The 21,908-nt window shown below is 35.6% G+C and overlaps 1 protein-coding gene across 4 annotated transcripts in view; it reads right to left on the reverse strand.

The window, feature by feature from the left end:
- The window catches only part of ERCC8 (ERCC excision repair 8, CSA ubiquitin ligase complex subunit), a 71,588-nt gene that overhangs the window by 23,300 nt on the left and 26,380 nt on the right, over positions 1 to 21,908 (reverse strand). For 3 of the 4 annotated variants that reach the window (XM_054487844.2, XM_054487841.2, XM_054487842.2), the window contains 6 exons: positions 21,536 to 21,659; positions 7,657 to 7,738; positions 6,588 to 6,656; positions 5,381 to 5,447; positions 2,566 to 2,666; positions 1,180 to 1,304 (listed from right to left, as the gene is read on the reverse strand). In XM_054487844.2, the coding sequence (XP_054343819.1) occupies positions 1,180 to 1,304; positions 2,566 to 2,666; positions 5,381 to 5,447; positions 6,588 to 6,656; positions 7,657 to 7,738; positions 21,536 to 21,659 (568 nt within the window). The remainder of the gene's footprint in view (positions 1 to 1,179; positions 1,305 to 2,565; positions 2,667 to 5,380; positions 5,448 to 6,587; positions 6,657 to 7,656; positions 7,739 to 21,535; positions 21,660 to 21,908) is intronic. The other variant, XM_054487845.2, reaches the window with a different exon arrangement.

A 21,908-nucleotide genomic window follows, 5' to 3' on the forward strand; every position in this document is an offset into this window, starting at 1 on the left:
AGTTCTCGCCTCAGGGTCTTTGTACCTTTTTTTTTTCTGACTAGAATGATATCCCCCAGCAAACAACCGATGAGCCACTTCCCCATTTCCTTCAGGCCAAATGTCACCTTAGTGAACCCTACCCTGACTGCCCTATGTGCAACAGCAACTCCAACGTCCCAATATTTCCTGTGCTCCTTTCTTTGCTTTGCTTTTCTTCATAGTCCTTACCTAATCTAATATATAATTTATCCATCTGTCCATCTATTAATTGATTGATGCCCTTCATACTCTTGCTGAAATGTAAGCTCCATGAGGATAGGACTTTTCCATGTTTTGCCCACTGCTGTCTAATACTGCCTGGCAAATTAAATGCTAATTATTATTAGCACAGTATCTGACATATAAGCTCTCAATAAATATTAGCTATTATTATTATCATCAAATTATAAGCTTTTAGTAGTTTATTTTGAAAATTATTAAACCATAGGCATACCTGATAAGACTATAACATACATAAAAACAAGTACTAGAAATTAATAGCCACATAAGAATATAGCACCTTCAAAATATATTTATTCCAGTAGTATTAAATAAAGTACTACATATTCTGGTACTATAAAATTCACTGTGAATTTTGTTTATAAGTCATATACAGTACAAGTTAAGTATCCTCATCCAAAATGATTTGGACTAGAAGTATTTTGGATTTTAGAATATTTGCTTTACTGCCTGAACATCCCTAATCTGAATATTCAAAATCTGAAATGTTCCAATGAGCACTTCCTTTGTGTGTCATGCTAGCACTCAAAAAGTTTCAGATTTTGGAACATTTCAGATTTCAGATTTTCAGATTAGGGATACTCAACCTATATAAAATTTGATTACTTAGCTTCATATCTTTAATTTATATCAGTAGTCCTCAGTCTTTTATTTTTCTCTACTACGCTTTGCACTCCCATTGAGAACAGTGGCTCAGTAGAACAGTGATTCTCTGCTAAGTAGGGGGAATGTGGTAGGTAGTGGGTAAGGGTGGGTTGTCCTGAGTTGAGAATTACTAGTCCACATAGTAGAAACACATTTTTAAAAAGAGCTGTGATTAAAAGGGAATAAATGAGTTAAATATATTTAAAAAATCAAGTGTATGTCACAGATCCATTTCTTAATTTATACCCAAATATATACTTAAAAATCTCTTACAAGTGTGTTTTCTCCATTGGAACTATTCCAGAGCCTCATTCGATCATCCGTACCAAGAGTGAGGAGGTGAAGCCCATCACTTGTAAAACATAAGCCATTAACTTTCCCATTATGAGCAGTGTTTGCTGCAATGAAAAATATAGTTCAGTTTATCTGTTCTTGTATTCAGGACATATTTAATGTTTGATGACATAATTAAACATATTAAAGGACAACTACTTGAGTTACTTTAAAAATGTAAGTAGATTATACTTAAAATTAACCAACCTTTCAGATTATTTGAATAGGATAAGCTATATAAATCAGAACCATAAAAATAGAGGAAAACAAAAAAAAAGGGAAAAAATTTCTGCATAACATACTTTTTTTTTCCAGCGAGGAAATTGTACCATGAAATTCAATTAAATGTGTAGCTTAACACTAAAATTTAAAATTAAATGCCTTTCATCTCTCTTATATATTTTTATTGCTAACCTAAAAATCATTCTATGGACTATTAAAATCAATAATTCTAGTGTTTTCCATTTAAAAAAAAAAGGGAAAGGATGACTGTTGTAGTCTCAAAATTTATATCACTTTCAAAATTAACAAGTTTGAGAAAGCATAATTCTAAAATTAGCCTAATTTTAGAGAAAGCATAATTCTAAAATTAGCCTAATTAATTTAAAAACATATAAAACATGTTTTATATAGTTTACATGTTTCATAAGGTTTTTAAAAAAACTATATAAATTCTAATATACGAAATATATTAGAATGAACTATATAAAACCTATGATTGTTTTATATGGTTTTTAAACTTTGTGATTGTTTTATATAGTTTTATGTAGAAACTACATAAAACTATAATTGTTAAGAAATTACATAAAACAATTATAGGTTTTATATAGTTCATTCTAATATACTTCTGGTCCAGAATTATTTCTATATCAAAATTTCTACACAGGAATTAAATTCTACTGTAAAAATGCAGTTTAGGTACTTTGTCACATGGATTGCAGCTGACTCACATTTAACACAATTTTATGTTGATACAATGGCCACAAAATGTTACTATTTCTGTAATTTATTGTGGCTTTTTAAATGGCATTGAATATGTATAGTTGGCCTCAATGAAGCAAAAACAAGTAAAGCAAGTTAATTCAGAAAAATTTCTACTTTTGAAAATTTGGAGGCAAATGAAACTGCCATTTTTATTTGTATCTTAAAGAAAGAGAATCATAATTTAGTTTATGTAAATTAAGAAAGTGATATACAATGAATGCCTTTTGAAAAATCATAAAGTTTGCAATTTGTCAATATGCATTTATTATGTGGCTTCAATTAAAAATTTTCAATGTAAAAAAATACTATCATTGTCATATTTATTAATGCGTTCTTCCTTACCTGATTCAACAGCTTGTGACTTTTTCCCATTATGTTGATCAAGAGTAATCAAACACCCTGATGCTCTTCTCACATCCCATAATTTTACTCTACTGTCAGCACTGAGAAGAAATAAATGTTAAATTGACATATGTAGCTAGGACAATGACTGTACCCCTCACCCACCTTTCTAATTTTATGGCACACAGAGGTCTCGTTATATATGTACATATGTATTCATACATTAGGGTTGTTGAACTTTCGCCTTTTCAACAAATATTCAATAGTCAACAGTAGCTCAAATAAGTAAGCAAATAGCAAAAAAAAAAAAAAGTAACCTTTCTTTTCCAGATAACAAGAACAAAATTTTGCTGCTTTTTATATTGTTTTAAATTACATGAGCATCTTTTCTCCCAAGGACCAGAAAGGCTTGTAGCTTGTTCCTAGTAATTTCCTTACCATACCTTTTCTACTGCTTGTTTTCCAAATGCTGTCAGGACAAGCAATTAACTAATTTCACTTTGCTCAAGAATCCATTTGGTATGATTTGGTGTTTTTTTCCTTTTTATATAAAAAATGGTAAGAGTAAGGCGAATAATGAGGACAATGCATTTCCATTTGGTTTCCTATACTCAAATCAATCTTTGCCAGATATATGAGAACTATATTTAATGTCTCCTAGAAATTAGACACTTACTTTCATTTTCTTTCAAGTAAGCAAAAAGAAGAAAGGCAAATCTATGATCAGACATCTATTTCAGCTTCTAGATTATTTCTAAAGAAAAATGCACGGCAATCCGACGTGCTCCTAATCAGTTCAACTGATGCTATCATGTCCTCACAAGGACCTCAACAATATTGTAACTCAGGGGGCTTATCAATGCCATTTTAATAAGAGACAGCATTACATTTTTATAAGCCTATTTTTTATTTATAATTAAAAAAAATACACACAGGGTTTACTGGTTTCTGTAATCTTGATTCTTTTCACAGATGACCATCAAACCTAGCCAACTGGAATAGTTAGCAAAAAGCTAGTGTTACCCATTCTTAAGTTGGTTTTCTTTCTTTCCAGGTGAAGGAAATGAAATCAGTATAAGGATTTAAGTCTCTTCTGAAACAGATTAGATTTGAACATATCCAACTTTTAACACTGATTACTAGGTCCATTCTGGTACTGATTCAAATTCCTGGAGTATTCTTATAATTGAAAGCTTCTTAGCTCTCCTCTTATCTGATGAAAACCAAGTTAAGCATGAAAAATGTAAAATCCACCCAAGCATAACCAGCACGTAGCTCCTAACCTTCATACCTCTTCAGCTAGCCTTCTTATGGCTACATTCTAGAACTTGCTGCACTTCAGAAATCATAAATTTCAACATCACATTCTGCCAGTTATTAACAGAAGCTTCTTTGGGGCCTGAACTGTGACAGGGAGAGAGGGCTGGCAACTTAAAAAAAAATCCAGACACAGATCTTTATAAAATTAATATGAATAGCTTTCGTAATAATTCTTCTTTTACTTATAGTTTTATGAAAATATATAAAAATATTTGATTACTACTTCCTATCCCTTCGGTTTTTAAATTTTCTTATTCTAACTCTCATACTTCTACTTCATTAGATCCTTGATCCCTCCTACAAGCCTTTTTGTGATTTTTTTCCTTTTACCCATGACTTCTACAATTTTCAGGCACCTAGGTACTTTCCTGTAGACACCGAAAATTGTTAAGTCTCTTTCATTTAATGTTTTAATTTCTGTGGCTTAGTACAGCTGTGCTCTACATATTCAACTGGGAGCAACTGCCCAGTAATCCTATGGGCCCTTAATCAGCTCCCTCACTCTTTCAGTCTATTTTTCCAGATCCATACTATTTTTCCTCAAAATTGCATCCTCATTCCTATATTTTCAAGAGATGACATCAAGTCCTACTCCACTAAAAACCAAGAGAAGCCGTTAAGTCTGAATTTGTTGAGCTTCTCTGCCAAAGCTACAAACTTAACTGTATTCACATTCACCTTTTCCTCTTTCCATTTAGTCTCACAGTGCTCTTCATGTGCCAAACTAGGTGTCCCCTCCACCCTCATCTGGATCCTTGATACTACCCACTTCTGTGTATTCAAGGACCTAATGCACCAATTATTCCCTCCATTTCTTATCTTCACCTGTTTCTCTCTACTGGTACTCTTTCCCCAGCATATAAATATGCAATACTCTTTTTCTCCAGCAAAAAATAAACCTCTCCACATCTTTTGATCCTCTCAGAGTTAAGTGATCCTACTTTCTTTTCCTGTATTACACCTACCAGAGATGTACCTCCATTAAAGCATTTTTCAGGATGCCCTGTAATCACTGATTTTTGAATATATGCCTCATTAGATCATTAGATTGTTGGTTTTTTCAAAGCCTTGGTTACCTCTGTGTCCCTAGCACAATGCTTGGCACGTGGGAGGAAGTAATTAAATATTAGAAAATTGAATCAATGAATGTGTGGATATGTTATATCAAATTCAAAATAATTCCAGGTTAAAGATAATGAATAAAAATGCTCTATTTAAAAATTAGCATTGTGTTATACATTTGTGTGTAAGAATGACACAACACAGTTCCTCTGTGTTCTAAGGTGAAACACCTTGAAGGTGGATAGGATTAGAATTAGAATACAAAGGAAGATTTCTTTTGGGGACATGAATTAAAATTTCTAACTCAATACTTCATTTTAAAGGAGTGAATTAATAATTAAATAAGCTAAAATATATACATTACATAAATGTAGACTTTTCAAAATGCTTATTATTAATTACTAACTTCAAAAGCAAATAAGTTAAATTTTACCTTGCTGTTGCCAAGATATAGTCATAACGTGGCGACCAGGAAACTGCTAATATTTCTTGTCTGTGACCTGCAAATACAACTATATGAAAAGTCTTGCAAGATATCCGAAAAATCAGAAGATAAAGTGCCAATAATTTTGCTTGATTCTGAAGAAAGCGAGGCTAAATATTCAATGTGAATAGATATGATCATTTTTCAGATTTATAATAATCGATGTTTCAATGCTAATGTGAAGTTTACAGGGGTATTTCTAACACATGGTATTTTATTGTAAAAGAACTGGTTTTGCTTTGGAAAAAACGGAGTTAAGTAAGTCTTTCTTTTTAAATACAGTTGTTAGCTTATGTCTGTAAATCCATATAACTCAAGCTCAATTACTGTAATAAAACATACAAGATAAACATTTTAAAGGATAAAAATGTTTTCCAATTTCTCATAAAGTTATAAGAGAAACTTACTTTAACTCATGCTTGTAGAAAAGCATTTATATAAAATGTTTTTTTCTAGAAAGCACAGGTGATAAGTTCAAAGGGTAACTGATTTCAATATTTTAATTCACTTTTAGCTAACTGAACTATTCACATCAGACATTTCCATCTGCCCAGCTTATATTAACAAAAATTCATAATAATTTCAAAAAATGCTACCCATCTCACCAACTTTTCTTAATATGTTTGTTATGTTTCTTTGAGATGAGTCAAAATATATAAATTATGTTCTATCTTTTCATTGTTTAGAATTAGACAATCTAATACTGATAAAAGTAGCAAGAATAATTTAAATACACCTTCACCAAAGAATTACTTCAATATATTTTTCTAAAATATTTTTACTGAGAAAAAATGTACCTAAATATTAAGAACAACGTTTACTCATTAGCCAGAATATTAAATAATACATGAGACAAATACACTGATGTGAGTTGCATTAGTTTTTTTAAATGTAGAAATAACACAAGGTTTTGAGTTAGACTTATTTTTCATATTGTTTGAGCTTCCCCAATGACCACTGTTCATATAAATGTGTTTTCAATGGTTCAGTTTTATAGGAATAATGCACAGAAGGATCTTTATTTCCCTGCTGACTCTTAACAACTAGCACAAAGTACATCAGTCATGTCACTTACAAAGAATACATTGTTAGGAACGTTTCTTTTTATTGAATCGTTTACTCAAAGTAGTTGCTGCTTGAAATAAAATAAAAATACCCTGTAGAATGTGAGAACAGGATCCAGACTTCAAGTCACAAAGTTGTACTTTGGGTCCTCTAGTACCAACTGTAAAAACAGAACCGGTTTAAGATAATTTTATCATAAGTCATCATCAAAAGGAAACAAGACATTATCATTAGTAATCATGACATTTTCACTGTATCCATGCAGAAATATAAAGATATATGCCAAAAATACATTGTCATTTTTAACGTTTACATTTAGAAAAGTTATTTTAATTACAGTTATATTTTAGTAGTAAGAGATCTCTATTATTACATTTATTTTTTATTCTGAAATAATTACAGATTTGCAAGCAGTTGCAAAGCTAGTATAAAGAGAACTGTGTACCCTTCGCTAAGTTTCCCCAACGATTATGTGTGAGGTAACTAAAACACAGTATCAAACCCAGGAAATTTATATTGGTAAATGTGTATGTATGTACAGTTCTATTCCATTTTATCACATCAAATCATTGTATTTTAATAGCTTAGTTTTTCCAAGTTAATGATATACTTCCAATCACTAGTAACAGATTCACAGAAACTGGACACAGACTGAAAGGACCTCAAGACAACTTAGTTCCTAGCTCTTCTTCACAGATAAAAGAGGTAGAGACTCACATGGTGCCACAGAAATAATGAATCACAGGGCCCAGATACCTGATACCAGAAAATCATTTTTTCTTCCTTATATATGAAGATATTTGTTGCAGGTGCTTTTATATAAATTGATGCTTAATTTGAATCACAATCTTAGAGAAAGAAAGAATTTCCTTGTTTTATTGTGTAAAATTGGGAAAGTTGCCAAATTTTATTCATGTAAAATCTCTGAAACTTTGGTGGTTTAAAAGGAACTCTTTAGACAGAAATATGCTCTTATTCTCTGAATCCTGGCCACAGCATAGTGCTTGCCTTGCAGAATATCTGTTGAATATAAATAGTACATATATATATATAGAATTGTGATATTCCTCTGGGTTAAAATGTCTACATCAAAACTAACTAGATATAAAAAGGGAGAAAGTTTTCAGTATGTCAAAAGACAAAAGAATACACTTACAAACCTGCTACCAAACAGTGCTTGGTGGAGACTGGAGACATATGATGACTATAAACTGTTTCCTCAAAATTAAATACATCTGCAGTCTGGTAATCAAAAGACATTTAAAAAGTATAAGGTTTAAGTATAAAAACAAGGCAATAAATTTTCTGTTTACTTTTCCCTAAATTTTTAGCTATTTTTAAATTGACTGTTAGCAATTCAACTTAAACATAGGAATGTAATACCCCCAAAAACCTTGATAATTTGAAATCCTGTCATTTACAACATTCTTTTCCCTTCTATGAGAAAAAAATATATTTTCCGAATAAATCTCAGAAATTAAGAAAATACAAGCCTGTGGCTCACCATATTCCTCTCCACCCACCCTGGTGGGGAGGGGGCTCAGCATCTACATGGGTGATGTAGCCAGCACTGCCTCTCAGTTCCGTATAACCTGAGCTACCACACCCAGGACACTGTCACTACCTAGAATTGCCCCTTCTTTGAAATCATACATTTCAGTTATCTATGACCACAATCTTCTATGATTTTCAGCTTTTCCCCCTCCAGATACTCTCAAGAAATCTGAATAAACTCTGCAACCCCTATCAGTTCCTTTCATCTACTTCTCTTCCTCTCCAGCTTGGATTTCAAGGTCCAATACCAATACCAAGGTCAACTGCCAATATCTGCAATTCCTTTGCTAATATCCTTCCACTTGTCAAGACTTCACCACTTGTCAAGACTGACCCCAAATGTCTGCCTTCTCTGTACTTATATCCAAATTGATCTACACCAGGTGTTGGCAAACTTTCTGTAAAAGTCAGATGGTAAATATCTTAGGCTTTCAGGACCAACTACTCATCTCTGTCACTGCAGTGTTAAAGCAGTCATAGACAACAAATGAACATATTGTAACTGCTCACCAGGTTCTTCCTGCCTGCTGCACAAACAAAATCAATTCACAAAGACCATGGCATTGCAGTAAAGAGTTTAACTGATGCAAGACTGGCCATGCCAAGTGGGAGATGGGATTTATTAATATTACTCTAATCAACCTCCTTGAAGTCTTGTAGGTTTGGGGTTTTTCAAAGGTAGATTGGGGGAAGGGGTGGGAGTGGTTAGGCAATGAATGGATGCTTGCTATTGATTGGTTGGGGGTGCAATCATAAGGGTGTGGGGAATGGTCCTCTTGTGCACTGAGCCACTTCTGGGTGGGGCCACAGGGGCAGTTGGCAGGTCCAGGTGGAGCCACTGGTGTTAGATATGAAAAAATCCTGAAAAGATATCTCAAAAGGCCAATCTCAAGTTCTACAGTTGTGATGTTATATGCAGGAGTAATTGGGGAAGTTATATATCTTGTGACTTCTGGAATAATGGCTGGCAATCATTTATGTCTCTTTATTTATTTATTAATTAATGAGACCAGGTTATGAGACTGGCTAATTTTTGTATTTTTGGTAGAGACGGGGTTTTGCCATGTTGCCCAGGCTGGTCTTGAACTCTTGAGCTCAAGCAATCCACCCTCCTTGGCCTCACAAAGTGTTGGGATTACAGGTGTGAGCCACTGCTGGGCCTATGTTATAGCAGAATTCAGGCTTGTCTCCTCCTCCTAGTCTGGTGGTCTCTCATTAGCTTTACAAAGGTGGTTGAGTTTTGGAGAAGGGCTATTATCATTTAAACTATAAATGGCTGGGGGCAGTGGCTCACCCCTGTAATCCCAGTACTTTGAGAGGCCGAGGCAGGCGGATCACTTGAGGTCAGGAGTTTGAGACAAGCCTGGCCAACATAGTGAAACTCTGTCTCTACTTAAAATACAAAAATTAGCTGGGTGTGGTGGCAGGCGCCTGTAATCCCAGCTATACGAGAGGCTGAGGCAGGAGAATCGCTTAAACCTGGGAGGCAGAGGTTGCAGTGAGCTAAGATCACACCACTACACTACAGCCTGGGCAACAGAGCAAAACTCTGTCTCAAAAATAAATAAATAAATAAACAAATAAATATCTAAAATAAAAAAATAGAGTATTAACTAAATGTCTTCCAAAGTTAGCTTGGCCAAAGCCCAGGAATAATTAAGGCAGCTTGAAGGCTAAAGGCAAGAGTGGGTGGTGGCTAGATCAGATCTCCCCCGCTGCCACAGTTTTCTCACTGATACAAGTTTTGCAAAGGCGGTTTCAATATTTGTGTCCAAAACCTACTTTATTTACAAAAAAAGGCCATGAGCCAGACTTGCCCATGAGCCCAGACTTGGCCAATCCCTTGCTCTCCTCAGGAAAAAAATCTTATAATTAGGGCAGTGTGACATCACCATAAAAGATTATTCATTTCCTCTGGATTTCAGTAATGACTGCCAGTCCCACTATATTTCACTTGGATTCTTCTCTGCAGTATTCCTCAGCTATTTCATATCTTCTCCACAAATATACGAACTCAGTCACAACAGGTAATTTGATCTTTTATTTCAAGGAGAAAATAGGAGGCATTCAATCAGAATTTCCTTAATGTCTTACCACCAAACCTACAAACACATTTGCTTCCACTTATCCTTTTTCCTTCTTCACTCCTGTTATCATAGAAACATGATTCCTCCCTTTTTTTTTTTTTGAGATGGAGTCGCTCTGTTGCCCAGGCTGGAGTGCAGTGGCACGATCTTGGCTCATTGCAACCTCCGCCTCCCGGGTTCAAGCGATTCTCCTGTCTCAGCCTCCCGAGTAGCTGGCACTACAGGTGCCTGCCACCATGCCCGGCTAATTTTTGCATTTTTAGTAGAGATGGGGTTGCACCATATTGGCCAGGCTGGTCTTGAGATTCCTCCCCATTTTTAATGTCAATCCCCCTACTTGTGTTCAGATTCCCTTCAGCACTGTCAGAAATCTCACCCTATAGATTATCTTCTGGGTATCTATAACCTCTGTCCCCACTGGCTCATTCCCAACAGCACTAAAAGTGCAAGTCTTTTTCATCTTAACACCACTTCCCTGAGACAAAAAAAACAAAGAGCATTTTCGCCCTACATTCTCCCTAATCTTTCCTCTTCAAATCCAAACTTTGGCTATCTCTAATTCCTTATCTCCCACGTATTTCTCAACTAATTGCAGTCTTATTTTTATTGCACTACTCTAAATCACACTACTCTTCCAATATTACCAATATCCTCCTCATCTGATTTAATCTGTCAGTAGCATTCAACACAATCGATTACTCCCATCCTCTTTAAAGCAATCTTTTACAGGCTTCCATTGTATCATATATTCCTGGTTTTCCTCTTTCTCTCCTTGGCTACATCTTTTCATCACCTTTAGCAGGCTTTGGTTTCCTTTTTCTGTCCTATTTATCTTTGTCTTCAAGGTCTTGTTCTATGTACTCCTTTCAATTGCCACTTGTATGTTATGGGTTAAGTATCCCTTATCCAAAGTAACTGGGACCAGAAATGTTTCAGATTTCAGATTTTTTTTTTTTTTGGTTTGGAAGGTTTGCATTATACCTACTGGTTGAGCATTCCAAATCTAGAATTCAAAAAATTTCAAATTTTGAACTTCTGGATTAGGGACACTCAATATGTAGTAAGGCACAAATCTGTATATTCAGTGTAGACCTCACTCCTGAATTCTGGGTATGTATATATTGATTCCTGGATTATCTTCATTTGGATTTCCTGTAAATCCCTCAAACTCAACAAATTGAAAATTGAACTCATCATTCCAACCCTTCCCTATCTTACTAAATAACAATATAATCCACCCAATTGCCAAGCTAGAGAACCTGGGGGTCATTCATATAAATAAATAAATATATCTATATATATTTAAATAATGGTTTTGTCAAGATAAAATTCACACTATCATACACCTTGGAACCCATACAAAGCGTCACTAGTGATGCTGCAAGTGGTACCAAGAAGCAGAGAAAAGTCATGACATTATAAGAAGAGGCTGAATTGCTTGACATGTACCATAGACTGAAGTGTGCAGCTGTGGTTGCCCACCATTTCAAGATAAATGAGTCCAGCATAAGAACCATTGTGAAAAAAGAAAATTTGTGATGCTGTCAATGCAGCTATGCCAGCAGGTGTGAAAACCTTGTATGTTTTGTGAAATATCTTTGACCTCTTATTGAAAATCCAGCTTTTATGTGGGTGCAGGATTGTTAACAGAAAGGCGTATCTATATGTAGACTCTAATATGACTTTTAAAAAGCAAAGTCAGTATAGTCATTATATGACAATGTGAAGCCAAAGGAAGGTGAAGGATCTAAAGCTGGAGAATTTAATGCCAGAAAAAGATGGTTTGATAATTTTGGAAAGAGTTTTGGCTTTAAAAAAGTCAAGATAATAGGATAAGAAGCTTCTGCCCACCAAAAGGCAGCAGATGAGTTTCCAGATACCATTAAGAAAATCATCGAGGACAAAGGATATCTGCCTGAACAAGTTTTAAATGCAGACAAAAATGCCCTATTCTGAAAAAAAAAAAAAAAAAAAAAAAAAAAGCCACAAAGGACTCTTATGACATGGACCCTTCAATGATACGGGCTCTGAAACTAAAGCAAATAGTGGAAGAAGGTTCAGTACTGTAACAGAAACATTTTTAGAGAAATAAAGCAGAACACACAAAAATTACGATGTATTTCCATAGTTATACCAAGTGTGCCTGCCTCTCCTTCCAAATCTTACACCTTCTGCTACCCTAGAGACAGCAAGGTCAACCCCTCCTCTTCCTGCTCCTTCTCCTCAGCCTACTCAATGTGAAGATGATGAGATAAAGACCTTTATGATGATCCACTTCCACTGACTTAGTAGTAAATATATTTCTCTTCCTCATGATTTTCTTAATAACATTTTCTTTTCTCTAGCTTCTTTATTGTAACAATGCAGTATATAGGCCGGGCATGGTAGCTCACGCCTGTAATCCCAGCACTTTGAGAGGCCGAGGTGGGTGAATCAACTGAGGTCAGGAGTTCCAGACCAGCCTGACCAACATGGTGAAACCCTGTCTCTACTAAAAATACAAAAATTAGCCAGGCATGGTGACACGCGCCTGTAGTCCCAGATATTCGGGAGGCTGAGGCAGGAGAATCACTTGAACTCAGGAGGCGGAGGTTGCGTGAGCTGAGATTGCGCCACTGGCCACTGCACTCCAGCATGAGTGACAGAGCGAGACTCCATGTCGAAAAAAAAAAAAATAATAAAAGAATACAGTATGTATTACATATAACATACAAAGTTGTGTTAATTGACTGTTTATGTAATCCGGAAGGCTACCAATTAACACTAGGCTATTAGTAGTTAAGCTTTTGGGGTAATCAAAAATTATACATAGATTTTCAACTGCGATGGGGGTCAGCTTCCCTAACCTCCACACTATTCAAGGGTTACCTGTATTATCATAAATCAAATTAATGTCATGAGCGGGTACATTTCTTGATTATCCTGTTCCATTGTGTGGTGTTTTTCTTTTTTACTTACCAATATCACATTGCCTTAACTAGTATAACTTTATAGCAAGTCTTGATATCTGATAGTGAGGTCTTCCAACTTCACTCTTTTGTTTCAAGAGTGCCTTGCTGTTTTGCATTTCCATATGAACATTAGAATTAGCTAGTCAATTTTCAAAAAAGAAATCTTCTAAGAGTCTGATAGAAAATGCATTGATTCTATAGATCAGTTTGAGTAGAACTGATATTTTTACCACACTGAACCTTTTAATTCTTGAACATGGAATACCCCAAATTTATTTAGGTCTTAATTTCTCTCAATAATGTTCTAAAGTTCTCTGTGTATTCAGAATAGTCTTGTATATTTTTCATTAAATATATTACTAGGTATATGATGATTTTTGATGCTATGGTAAACAATATTGGTTTTGATATTTCATTTTATAATTGCTTGTGTTTGGAATTCAGAAATATAATTTACCTTGTATCCAGCAAATTTGCTAAATTTACTTATATTAATTCTAATAATTTGCCTATAGATTCTTTTGAATTTTCTACATTCATAATCACGTCTTCTGTGAATGACAGTTTAAATGCTTCTGTCCAGTTCCTATCCCTTTTATTTCCTTTCTTTGCTTTATTGCACTGACTAGGACATTCAGTACAATGTTGAACAGAGGATATAATGGGAATAATGCAAAGGGAAAGCTTTCAACATTTTACCACCAAATATAATGGTTGCTTTAGTTTTTTAAAAAAATAGATACTTTGTATCAAATTAAGGAATTTCTCTTCTATTCCTAGTATGCAGAGAATTTTATTTTTATTTTTATATATTTTTTAATTATACTTTTAAGTTCTAGGGTACATGTGCACAACATGCAGGTTTGTTACATAGGTATACATGTGCCATGTTGGTTTGCTGCACCCATTAACTCATCATTTACATTAGGTATTTCTCCTAATGCTATCCCTTCCCCTACTCCCCACCCCATGACAGTCCCCAGTATGTGATGTTCCCCTCCCTGTGTCCAAGTGTTCTCATTGTTCAATTCCCACCTATGAGTGAGAACATGTGGTGTTTGGTTTTCTGTCCTTGTGATAGTTTGCTGAGAATGATGGTTTCCAGCTTCATCCATTTCCCTGCAAAGGACATGAACTCATCTTTTTATGGCTGCATAGTATTCCATGGTATATATATGCCACATTTTCTTAATCCAGTCTATCATTGATGGACATTTGGGTTGGATCCAAGTTTTTGCTATTGTGAATAGTGCCGCAATAAACATATGGTGCATGTGTCTTTACAGTAGAATGATTTATAATCCTTTGGGTATATACCCAGTAATGGGATGGCTGGGTCAAATGGTATTTCTAGTTCTAGATCCTTGAGGAATCGCCACACTGTCTTCCACAATGGTTGAACTAGTTTACACTTCCACCAACAGTGTAAAAGCGTTCCTATTTCTCCACATCCTCTCCAGCATCTGTTGTGTCCTGACTTTTTAATAATCGCCATCCTAACTGGTGTGAGATGGTATCGCACTGTGGTTTTGATTTGCCTTTCTCTGATGCCCAGTGATGATGAGATTTTTTCATGTGCCTGTTGGCTGCATAAATGTCTTCTTTGAGAAGTGTCTGTTCATATGCTTTGCCAACTTTTTGATGGGGTTGTTTTTTCTTGTAAATTTGTTTAAGTTCTTTGTAGATTCTAGATATTAGCCCTTTGTCAGATGGGTAGATTGCAAAAATTTTCTCCCATTCTGTAGGTTGCATGTTCACTCTGATGGTAGTTTCTTTTGCTGTACAGAAGCTCTTTAGTTTAATTAGATCCCACTTGTCAATTTTGACTTTTGTTGCCATTGCTTTTGGTGTTTTAGACATGAAGTCCTTGCCCATGCCTATGGCCTGAATGGTATTGCCTAGGTTTTCTTCTAGGGTTTTTATGGTTTTAGGTCTAACATTTAAATCTTTAATCCATCTTGAATTAATTTTTGTATAAGGTGTAAGGAGGGGATCCAGTTTTAGCTTTCTACATGTGGCTAGCCACTTCTCCCGGCACCATTTATTAAATAGGGAATCCTTTCTCCATTTCTTGTTTTTGTCAGGTTTGTCAAAGATTGGATGGTTGTAGATGTGTGGTGTTATTTCTGAGGCCTCTGTTCTGTTCCATAGGTCTATATATCTGTTTTGGTACCAGTACCATGCTGTTTTGGTTACTGTAGCCTTGTAGTATAGTTTGAAGTCAGGTAGTGTGATGCCTCCAGCTTTGTTCTTTTGGCTTAGGATTGTCTTGGTAATGTGGGCTCTTTTTTGGTTCCAAGTGAACTTTAAAGTAGTTTTTTCCAATTCTGTGAAGAAAGTCATTGGTAGCTTAATGTGGATGGTATTCAATCTATAAATTACCTTGGGCAGTATGGCCATTTTCACAATATTGATTCTTTCTATCCATAAGCATGGAATGTTCTTTCATTTGTTTGTGTCCTCTTTTATTTTGTTGAGCAGTGGTTTGTAGTTTTCCTTGAAGAGGTCCTTCACATCCCTTGTAAGTTGGATTCCTAGGTATTTCATTCTCTTTGTAGCAATTGAGAATGGAGTTTACTCATGATTTGGCTCTCTGTTTGTCTGTTATTGGTATATAGGAATGCCTGTGATTTTTGCATGTTGATTTTGTATCCTGAGACTTTGCTGAAGTTGCTTATCTGCTTAAAGAGATTTTGGGCTCAGACAATGGGGTTTTCTAAATATACAATCATGTCATCTGCAAACGGGGACAATTTGACTTCCTCTTTTCCTAACTGAATACCCTTTATCTCTTTCTCTTGCCTGATTGCCCTGGCCAGAACTTCCAAAACTATGTTAAATAGGAGTGGTGAGAGAGGGCATCCTTGTCTTGTGCCAGTTTTCAAAGGGAATGCTTCCAGTTTTTGCCCATTCAGTATGATATTGGCTGTGGGTTTATCATAAATAGCCCTTATTATTTTGAGATACATTCCATCAATACCTAGTTTATTGAGAGTTTTTGGCATGAAGGGCTGTTGCATTTTCTCAAAGGCTTTTTCTGCATCTGTTGAGATAATCATGCGGTTTTTGTTGTTAGTTCTGTTTATGTGACGGATTACGTGTATTGATTTGTGTATGTTGAACCAGCCTTGCATCCCAGGGATGAAACCAACTTGATCATGGTGGATAAGCTTTTTGATATGCTGCTGGATTCGGTTTGCCAGTATTTTACTGAGGATTTTCGGATCGATGTTCATTTGGGATATTGGTGTAAAATTCTCTTTTTTTGTTGTGTCTCTGCCAGGCTTTGGTATCAGGATGATGCTGGCCTCATAAAATGAGTTAGGGAGGATTCCCTCTTTTTCTATTGATTGGAATAGTTTCAGAAAGAACGGTACCAGCTCCTCTTTGTACCTCTGGTAGAATTCGGTTGTGAATCTGTTTGGTCCTGGACTTTTTTTTGGTTGGTAGGCTATTAATTATTGCCTCTATTTCAGAACCTGTTATTGGTCTATTCGGAGATTCAACTTCTTCGTGGTTTAGTCTTGGGAGGGTGTATGTGTCCAGGAATTTATCCATTTCTTCTCGATTTTCTAGTTTATTTGCATAGAGGTGTTTATAGTATTCTCTGATGGTAGTATTTCTGTGGGATTGGTGGTGATATTCCCTTTATCATTTTTTATTGCGTCTATTTGATTCTCCTCTCTTTTCTTCTTCATTAGTCTTGCTAGCGGTCTATCAATTTTGTGGATCTTTTCAAAAAACCTGCTCCTGGATTCATTGATTTTTTGAAGGGTTTTTTGTGTCTCTACTTCCTTCAGTTCTATTCTGATCTTAGTTATTTCTTGCGTTCTGCTAACTTTTGAATTTGTTTGTTCTTGCTTCTCTAGTTCTTTTAATTGGGATGTTAGGGTGTCGATTTTAGATCTTTCCTGCTTTCTCTTGTGGGCATTTAGTGCTATAAATTGCCCTCTACACACTGCTTTAAATGTGTCCCAGAGATTCTGGTATGTTGTGTCTTTGTTCTCATTGGTTTCAAAGAACATCTTTATTTCTGCCTTCATTTCGTTATGTACCCAGTAGTCATTCAGGAGCAGGTTGTTCAGTTCCCATGCAGTTGTGTGGTTTTGAGTTAGTTTCTTAATCCTGAGTTCTAATTTGATTGCACTGTGGTCTGAGAGAGTTTGTTGTGATTTGTGTTCTTTTACATTTGCTGAGGAGTGCTTTACTTCCAACTATGTGGTCAATTCTGGAATAAGTGCAATGTGGTGGTAGGAAGAATGTACATTGTGTTGATTTGGGGTGGAGAGTTCTGTAGATGTCTATTAGGTCTGCTTAGTGCAGAGCTGAGTTCAAGTCCTGGATATCCTTGTTAACCTTCGGTCTCATTGATCTGTCTAATGTTGACAGTGGGGTTTTAAAATCTCCCATTATTATTGTGTGGGAGTCTAAGTCTCCTTGTAGGCCTGTATGGACTTGCTTACGAATCTGTGTGCTCCTGTATTGGGTGCATATATATTTAGGATAGTTAGCTCTTCTTGTTGTGATCCCTTTACCATTATGTAATAGCCTTCTTTGTCTCTTTTGATCTTTGTTGGTTTAAAGTCTGTTTTATCAGAGACCAGGATTGCAACCCCTGCTTTTTTTTTGCTTTCCATTTGCTTGGTAGATCTTCCTCCATACTTTTATTTTGAGCCTATGTGTGTCAGTATGCAGAGAATTTTTAAAAATGAGGATGGCCACAGTGGCTGCTTGTAATCCCAACACTTTTAGAGGCCAAAGTGGGAGGATCATTTGTGGCCAGATTTTGACACCAGCCTGGGCAAGACAGAGAGACACTGTCTCTACAAAAAGTTAAAAAATTAGCCGGAGATGGTGGTGCACACCTGTAGCCTTCACTACTTCAGAGCCTGAGCTGAGAGGATCCCTTGAGCCCGGGAGTTTGAGGTTACAGTGAGCTATAATTGCGCCACTGCACTCTAGCTTGAGCAACAGGGCAAGACTCTTGTCTCTTAAAAAAAAAAAAAAAAAAAAAAAGGATATTGACTTTTATTTCAAAATTTTCGTATCTATTGAGATGACTAATATGTAGTTTTCCCCCTTCATTCTATTAACATGATGAATTACATTAGTTGATTTATAGATGTTAAAACAACCTTGTTTTTGTCCACTCATGATATATTATTCTTTTTGTATGTTGCTAGATTCTACATATTAATAGTTGATTTAGGATTTTTGTATTTATATTTGTAAGAGACATTGGCTTGTAATTTTCCATATAATGTCCTTGTAAATTTTGAAATCATGGATATACTGGCCCCATAAAAAAAGTTTACAAAAGTTCCTTTTTTTCCTCTTGAAGCATTTGTATAAGATTGGTATTATCTCTTTTTTAAGTGTTTAGAATAATTTACTCGTAAAGGCATCTAGGCCTGGAGATGTCAGTCTTCTTCTATTGTCTGTTTTTCCTCCTAAGCTCATTTGTTGGTAAGCTTGGAAGTTTCTGATTGAGTGCTAGAAATTACATAGACAAAATTGGGAGAGATTCTGCATTATGTTATCCTCCTCTAGAGAAGATCCGATCTCTCTTTGGCAGGTAGGAGAGGGAAGATCATATCAATTCAAACATAAAGCTTGTCTGCTGTCGTAGAGTTCTGTAATAATTTTCTACTGATGCAGTAAGGAATTACCACATACTTACTAATTTATAACACAAATTTATTATCTGTAATAAATCTGTTCTACAGGTTAAAATTCTCACATAGGTCTCAGTGGATTATAATCAAGGTGTTGACAGGCTGCATTCCTTTTTGGAGGCTCTAGGAGAGAACACTTTCTCCATCTTCCAGAGACCACCCACATTTCTTGGCTCGTGATCCCCTTAATCCACCTTCAAAGCTAGCAATTTTACATTTCTCTGGCCATTCTCCCAGTCAAATTTACCCCATCTCCTTCTGCCTCCCACTTCCATTTTTTAAGATTGTTATGATTACGTTGGGCCCACCAGGATAATTCAGTATTATCTCACTGTCTTGAGGTCAGGCGATTGGCAACCTTAATTCCCCTTTGTTATGTTCTAGAGATTAGCACATAGACATCTGGGAGCGGGACATGATGCTGCCTACCACAGGCTCCATCTACCTCCTATTTGTACCCATTATTAGAGTATACCCCTCTAGGTGCCCTAAGAGCCTGGGTGTTTTTCTAGGCCCCCTTCTACTTAGCAAGTACTGCACTGCAATTCTTCTCTCCAGTACCATGTGACTGGGGAAAATTGCTGTTCTTCAAATGTCTTCTGCTTCATTTCTTAAGTCTATGGTGTCACATAGCTTGGTCAGCGAATATCTCAAAGAAAAAACCAGTGCAAGATGTTAGGCTGATTTCTCTGCATCTCTCTTCTTTCTGTGATCTTGACCCTTTAATTTCTGGCTGTCTTGGCAGCCCACATTCCAATTTCTGTCTCTCTAGCTTTATGAAATTGACTAAAGTCCCACTCATTTATCTGCCTCTTAGAAGCTATCCAATGCCTGTCTTCTCAGTCTCCTGTCCTACTTTAATGACAAATGTCCAAAGAGAAAAAGAGTGTGTGGAAAGTTGAATGCATTTCTGTAAGTGTTCTCTCTAGGATCTGATTCTCAATTCCTAGATTTCTTGGCAGCTTTCTAAAACCCTCAACTAGATGCCTGTTTATCCTTTATCTAGCTTTTCTCAATGGAGGTGCTGGTTTGGCTACAAGATATCCATTATAGTCAGAAGTGAAAGCTCATGACATTCATTTAATTATTAAAATATATTCTCATTTTCAATGACATGTATTTTAAATAAATACACTTTATTATAAAAATAAATCTGAAATAATAGGACTATTCTAATGTAGCAAGGTCAAAAAAACACATCGATTTAGTTTGAATTATTAGAAGTGTATTAAATTTGCATTTATATACACAACACTGTTTTGTTTTGCTCACTAGAATCATAATACACTTCATGATTTTATTACTTTTTAATATGTGGCCAGTTACATACATTGTTAGTCATCCCTAAAGCATTTACTCAGCAGTTACTGTACATAGCACTGAATTTAGTAATGTATAAGACATAGTACTTTCTTTGGGGAAGTAACAATCTAGAACAACAAATAAGACAAACAAGTATGAAAATGATATTATAAAGTAGTATGAGAATGTATTGAAATAAGAATACAGAAAATAGTGCTATAAAGTAAAATAATGGTTAATATGTACTCCAGAAGCTAAAATCACAAAACTGCATGATAGAACTAAAAGGGACCTTAGACACTATCTAGTCTGACACTTTAATTTTATAGCTGAAGAGACCTTTGATAACAAATTAAATGACTTATCTAAAGCAACAAATCTCATAAGTGGCAGAATGGAACTAGAACTCTGGCATTTGCAGTCTTGGCTCAATGTAATTGTAAAAAAAGATGTGACCTTAGGAGAAGGGAAAAGTTGCAAGGGAAAGGGACTTGAGGTAGGGAATACAACAGATTCAAAATATGATCAGTTTAGTTGTAGCAAAGCATTTGTGTTGAAAACTGGTAGAACGTAGGATTGAAGGAACAAGGGCTGAAGTCACAGAGAACTTGGAATGCCAGGCTGAGTTTAGACAATGGGAATCCCTAGAGGGTTTGGGTAGTGACATGATGAAACTGCTTTATAATAAGATTAATTCTGGGGTGGAACTTAGTGTAGACAATGTAGAAGGTAAGGCGGTGATTTTAGTAGTCTAGATGTGCAGTAAAGGCAAGGGAAATAGAAAAGAGAGGTATGAGAGAGTTTGAAGAAAGGATTGCTAAGATTTTATGACTAAATTTAATGAGATGTGATCATGTTCAGTTTGGACCATGTTAAGTTTGAAGGGATGACACTACATTTAAGTATACAGGTACTGTAGGAAAGTAGAGAAATATCAGAGTAGAGCTCAGAGAAAAGATTAGCACTTGGAATGTAAATTTGACCAAATGTCATACAAACTATTATCCATTGCTTGCCTTTACTAAGCTATAGTATTAACAGCTTTCTCCTTCAAGTTTTTAGATCAATCAAAGATAAATCCAATTTTCTACTTTAGATTACTAGATCATAGTAGTTTTCACAAAGAGATAATAATATTAGCTAATAGTTCTTGAGCATTTACTATATGCTATGTACTGTACTAGGTACTTTACACATATTGGCTCATTTAATCCTCACAACCATACTATAATCATTATTCCCATTTACAGATGAGAAAGACACACAGAGGTTTGGACATCTGCCCAATGTCATACAGCTGTCAGCAGCACAGCCAGGATATGAACTCAAGCAGTTTAGCTCTTCTTAACCACTGTACTGCTTTCACATCTAACATATATGACATCTCAGCAAATAATCATACTAAAATGGTTTAGGATTAAATTCTCCTTCATCCTACAAAGCAATCTGCAAATGTTTTAATGTACTTACTTGTAATGTATTTGTATCCCATACTTTCAGAGTTTTATCAAATGAGCTTGACGTGAACATGCCAGTGTCATGAGGATACCACTGTACAGTCTCCACACTGTATCTGTGAACATCAGGATGATCTCTACAAAACAGCAATCAAAATTTACATTAACTGACTTACGTGAGTTTCAAAACTGGTACTATATTAAGAACAAGTAGTAGTCTCAGGTAGGATGATATGAATGGCCAAACTGAGATCACATGCCTGTGTCCTAGCTGTGTAGAAGAAGGCGAGAAAGAATGTCCAGGCATCTCTAGATTCAGGCTCCCATTGTGTGATGTAGAGACATGCCTCCTACTAAGGGTCATAATGTGAAAGATTTTCTGTTTT

The sequence above is a fragment of the Pongo pygmaeus genome, chromosome 4 (assembly GCF_028885625.2).
Source record: "Pongo pygmaeus isolate AG05252 chromosome 4, NHGRI_mPonPyg2-v2.0_pri, whole genome shotgun sequence".
NCBI classification, from domain to species: domain Eukaryota; kingdom Metazoa; phylum Chordata; class Mammalia; order Primates; family Hominidae; genus Pongo; species Pongo pygmaeus.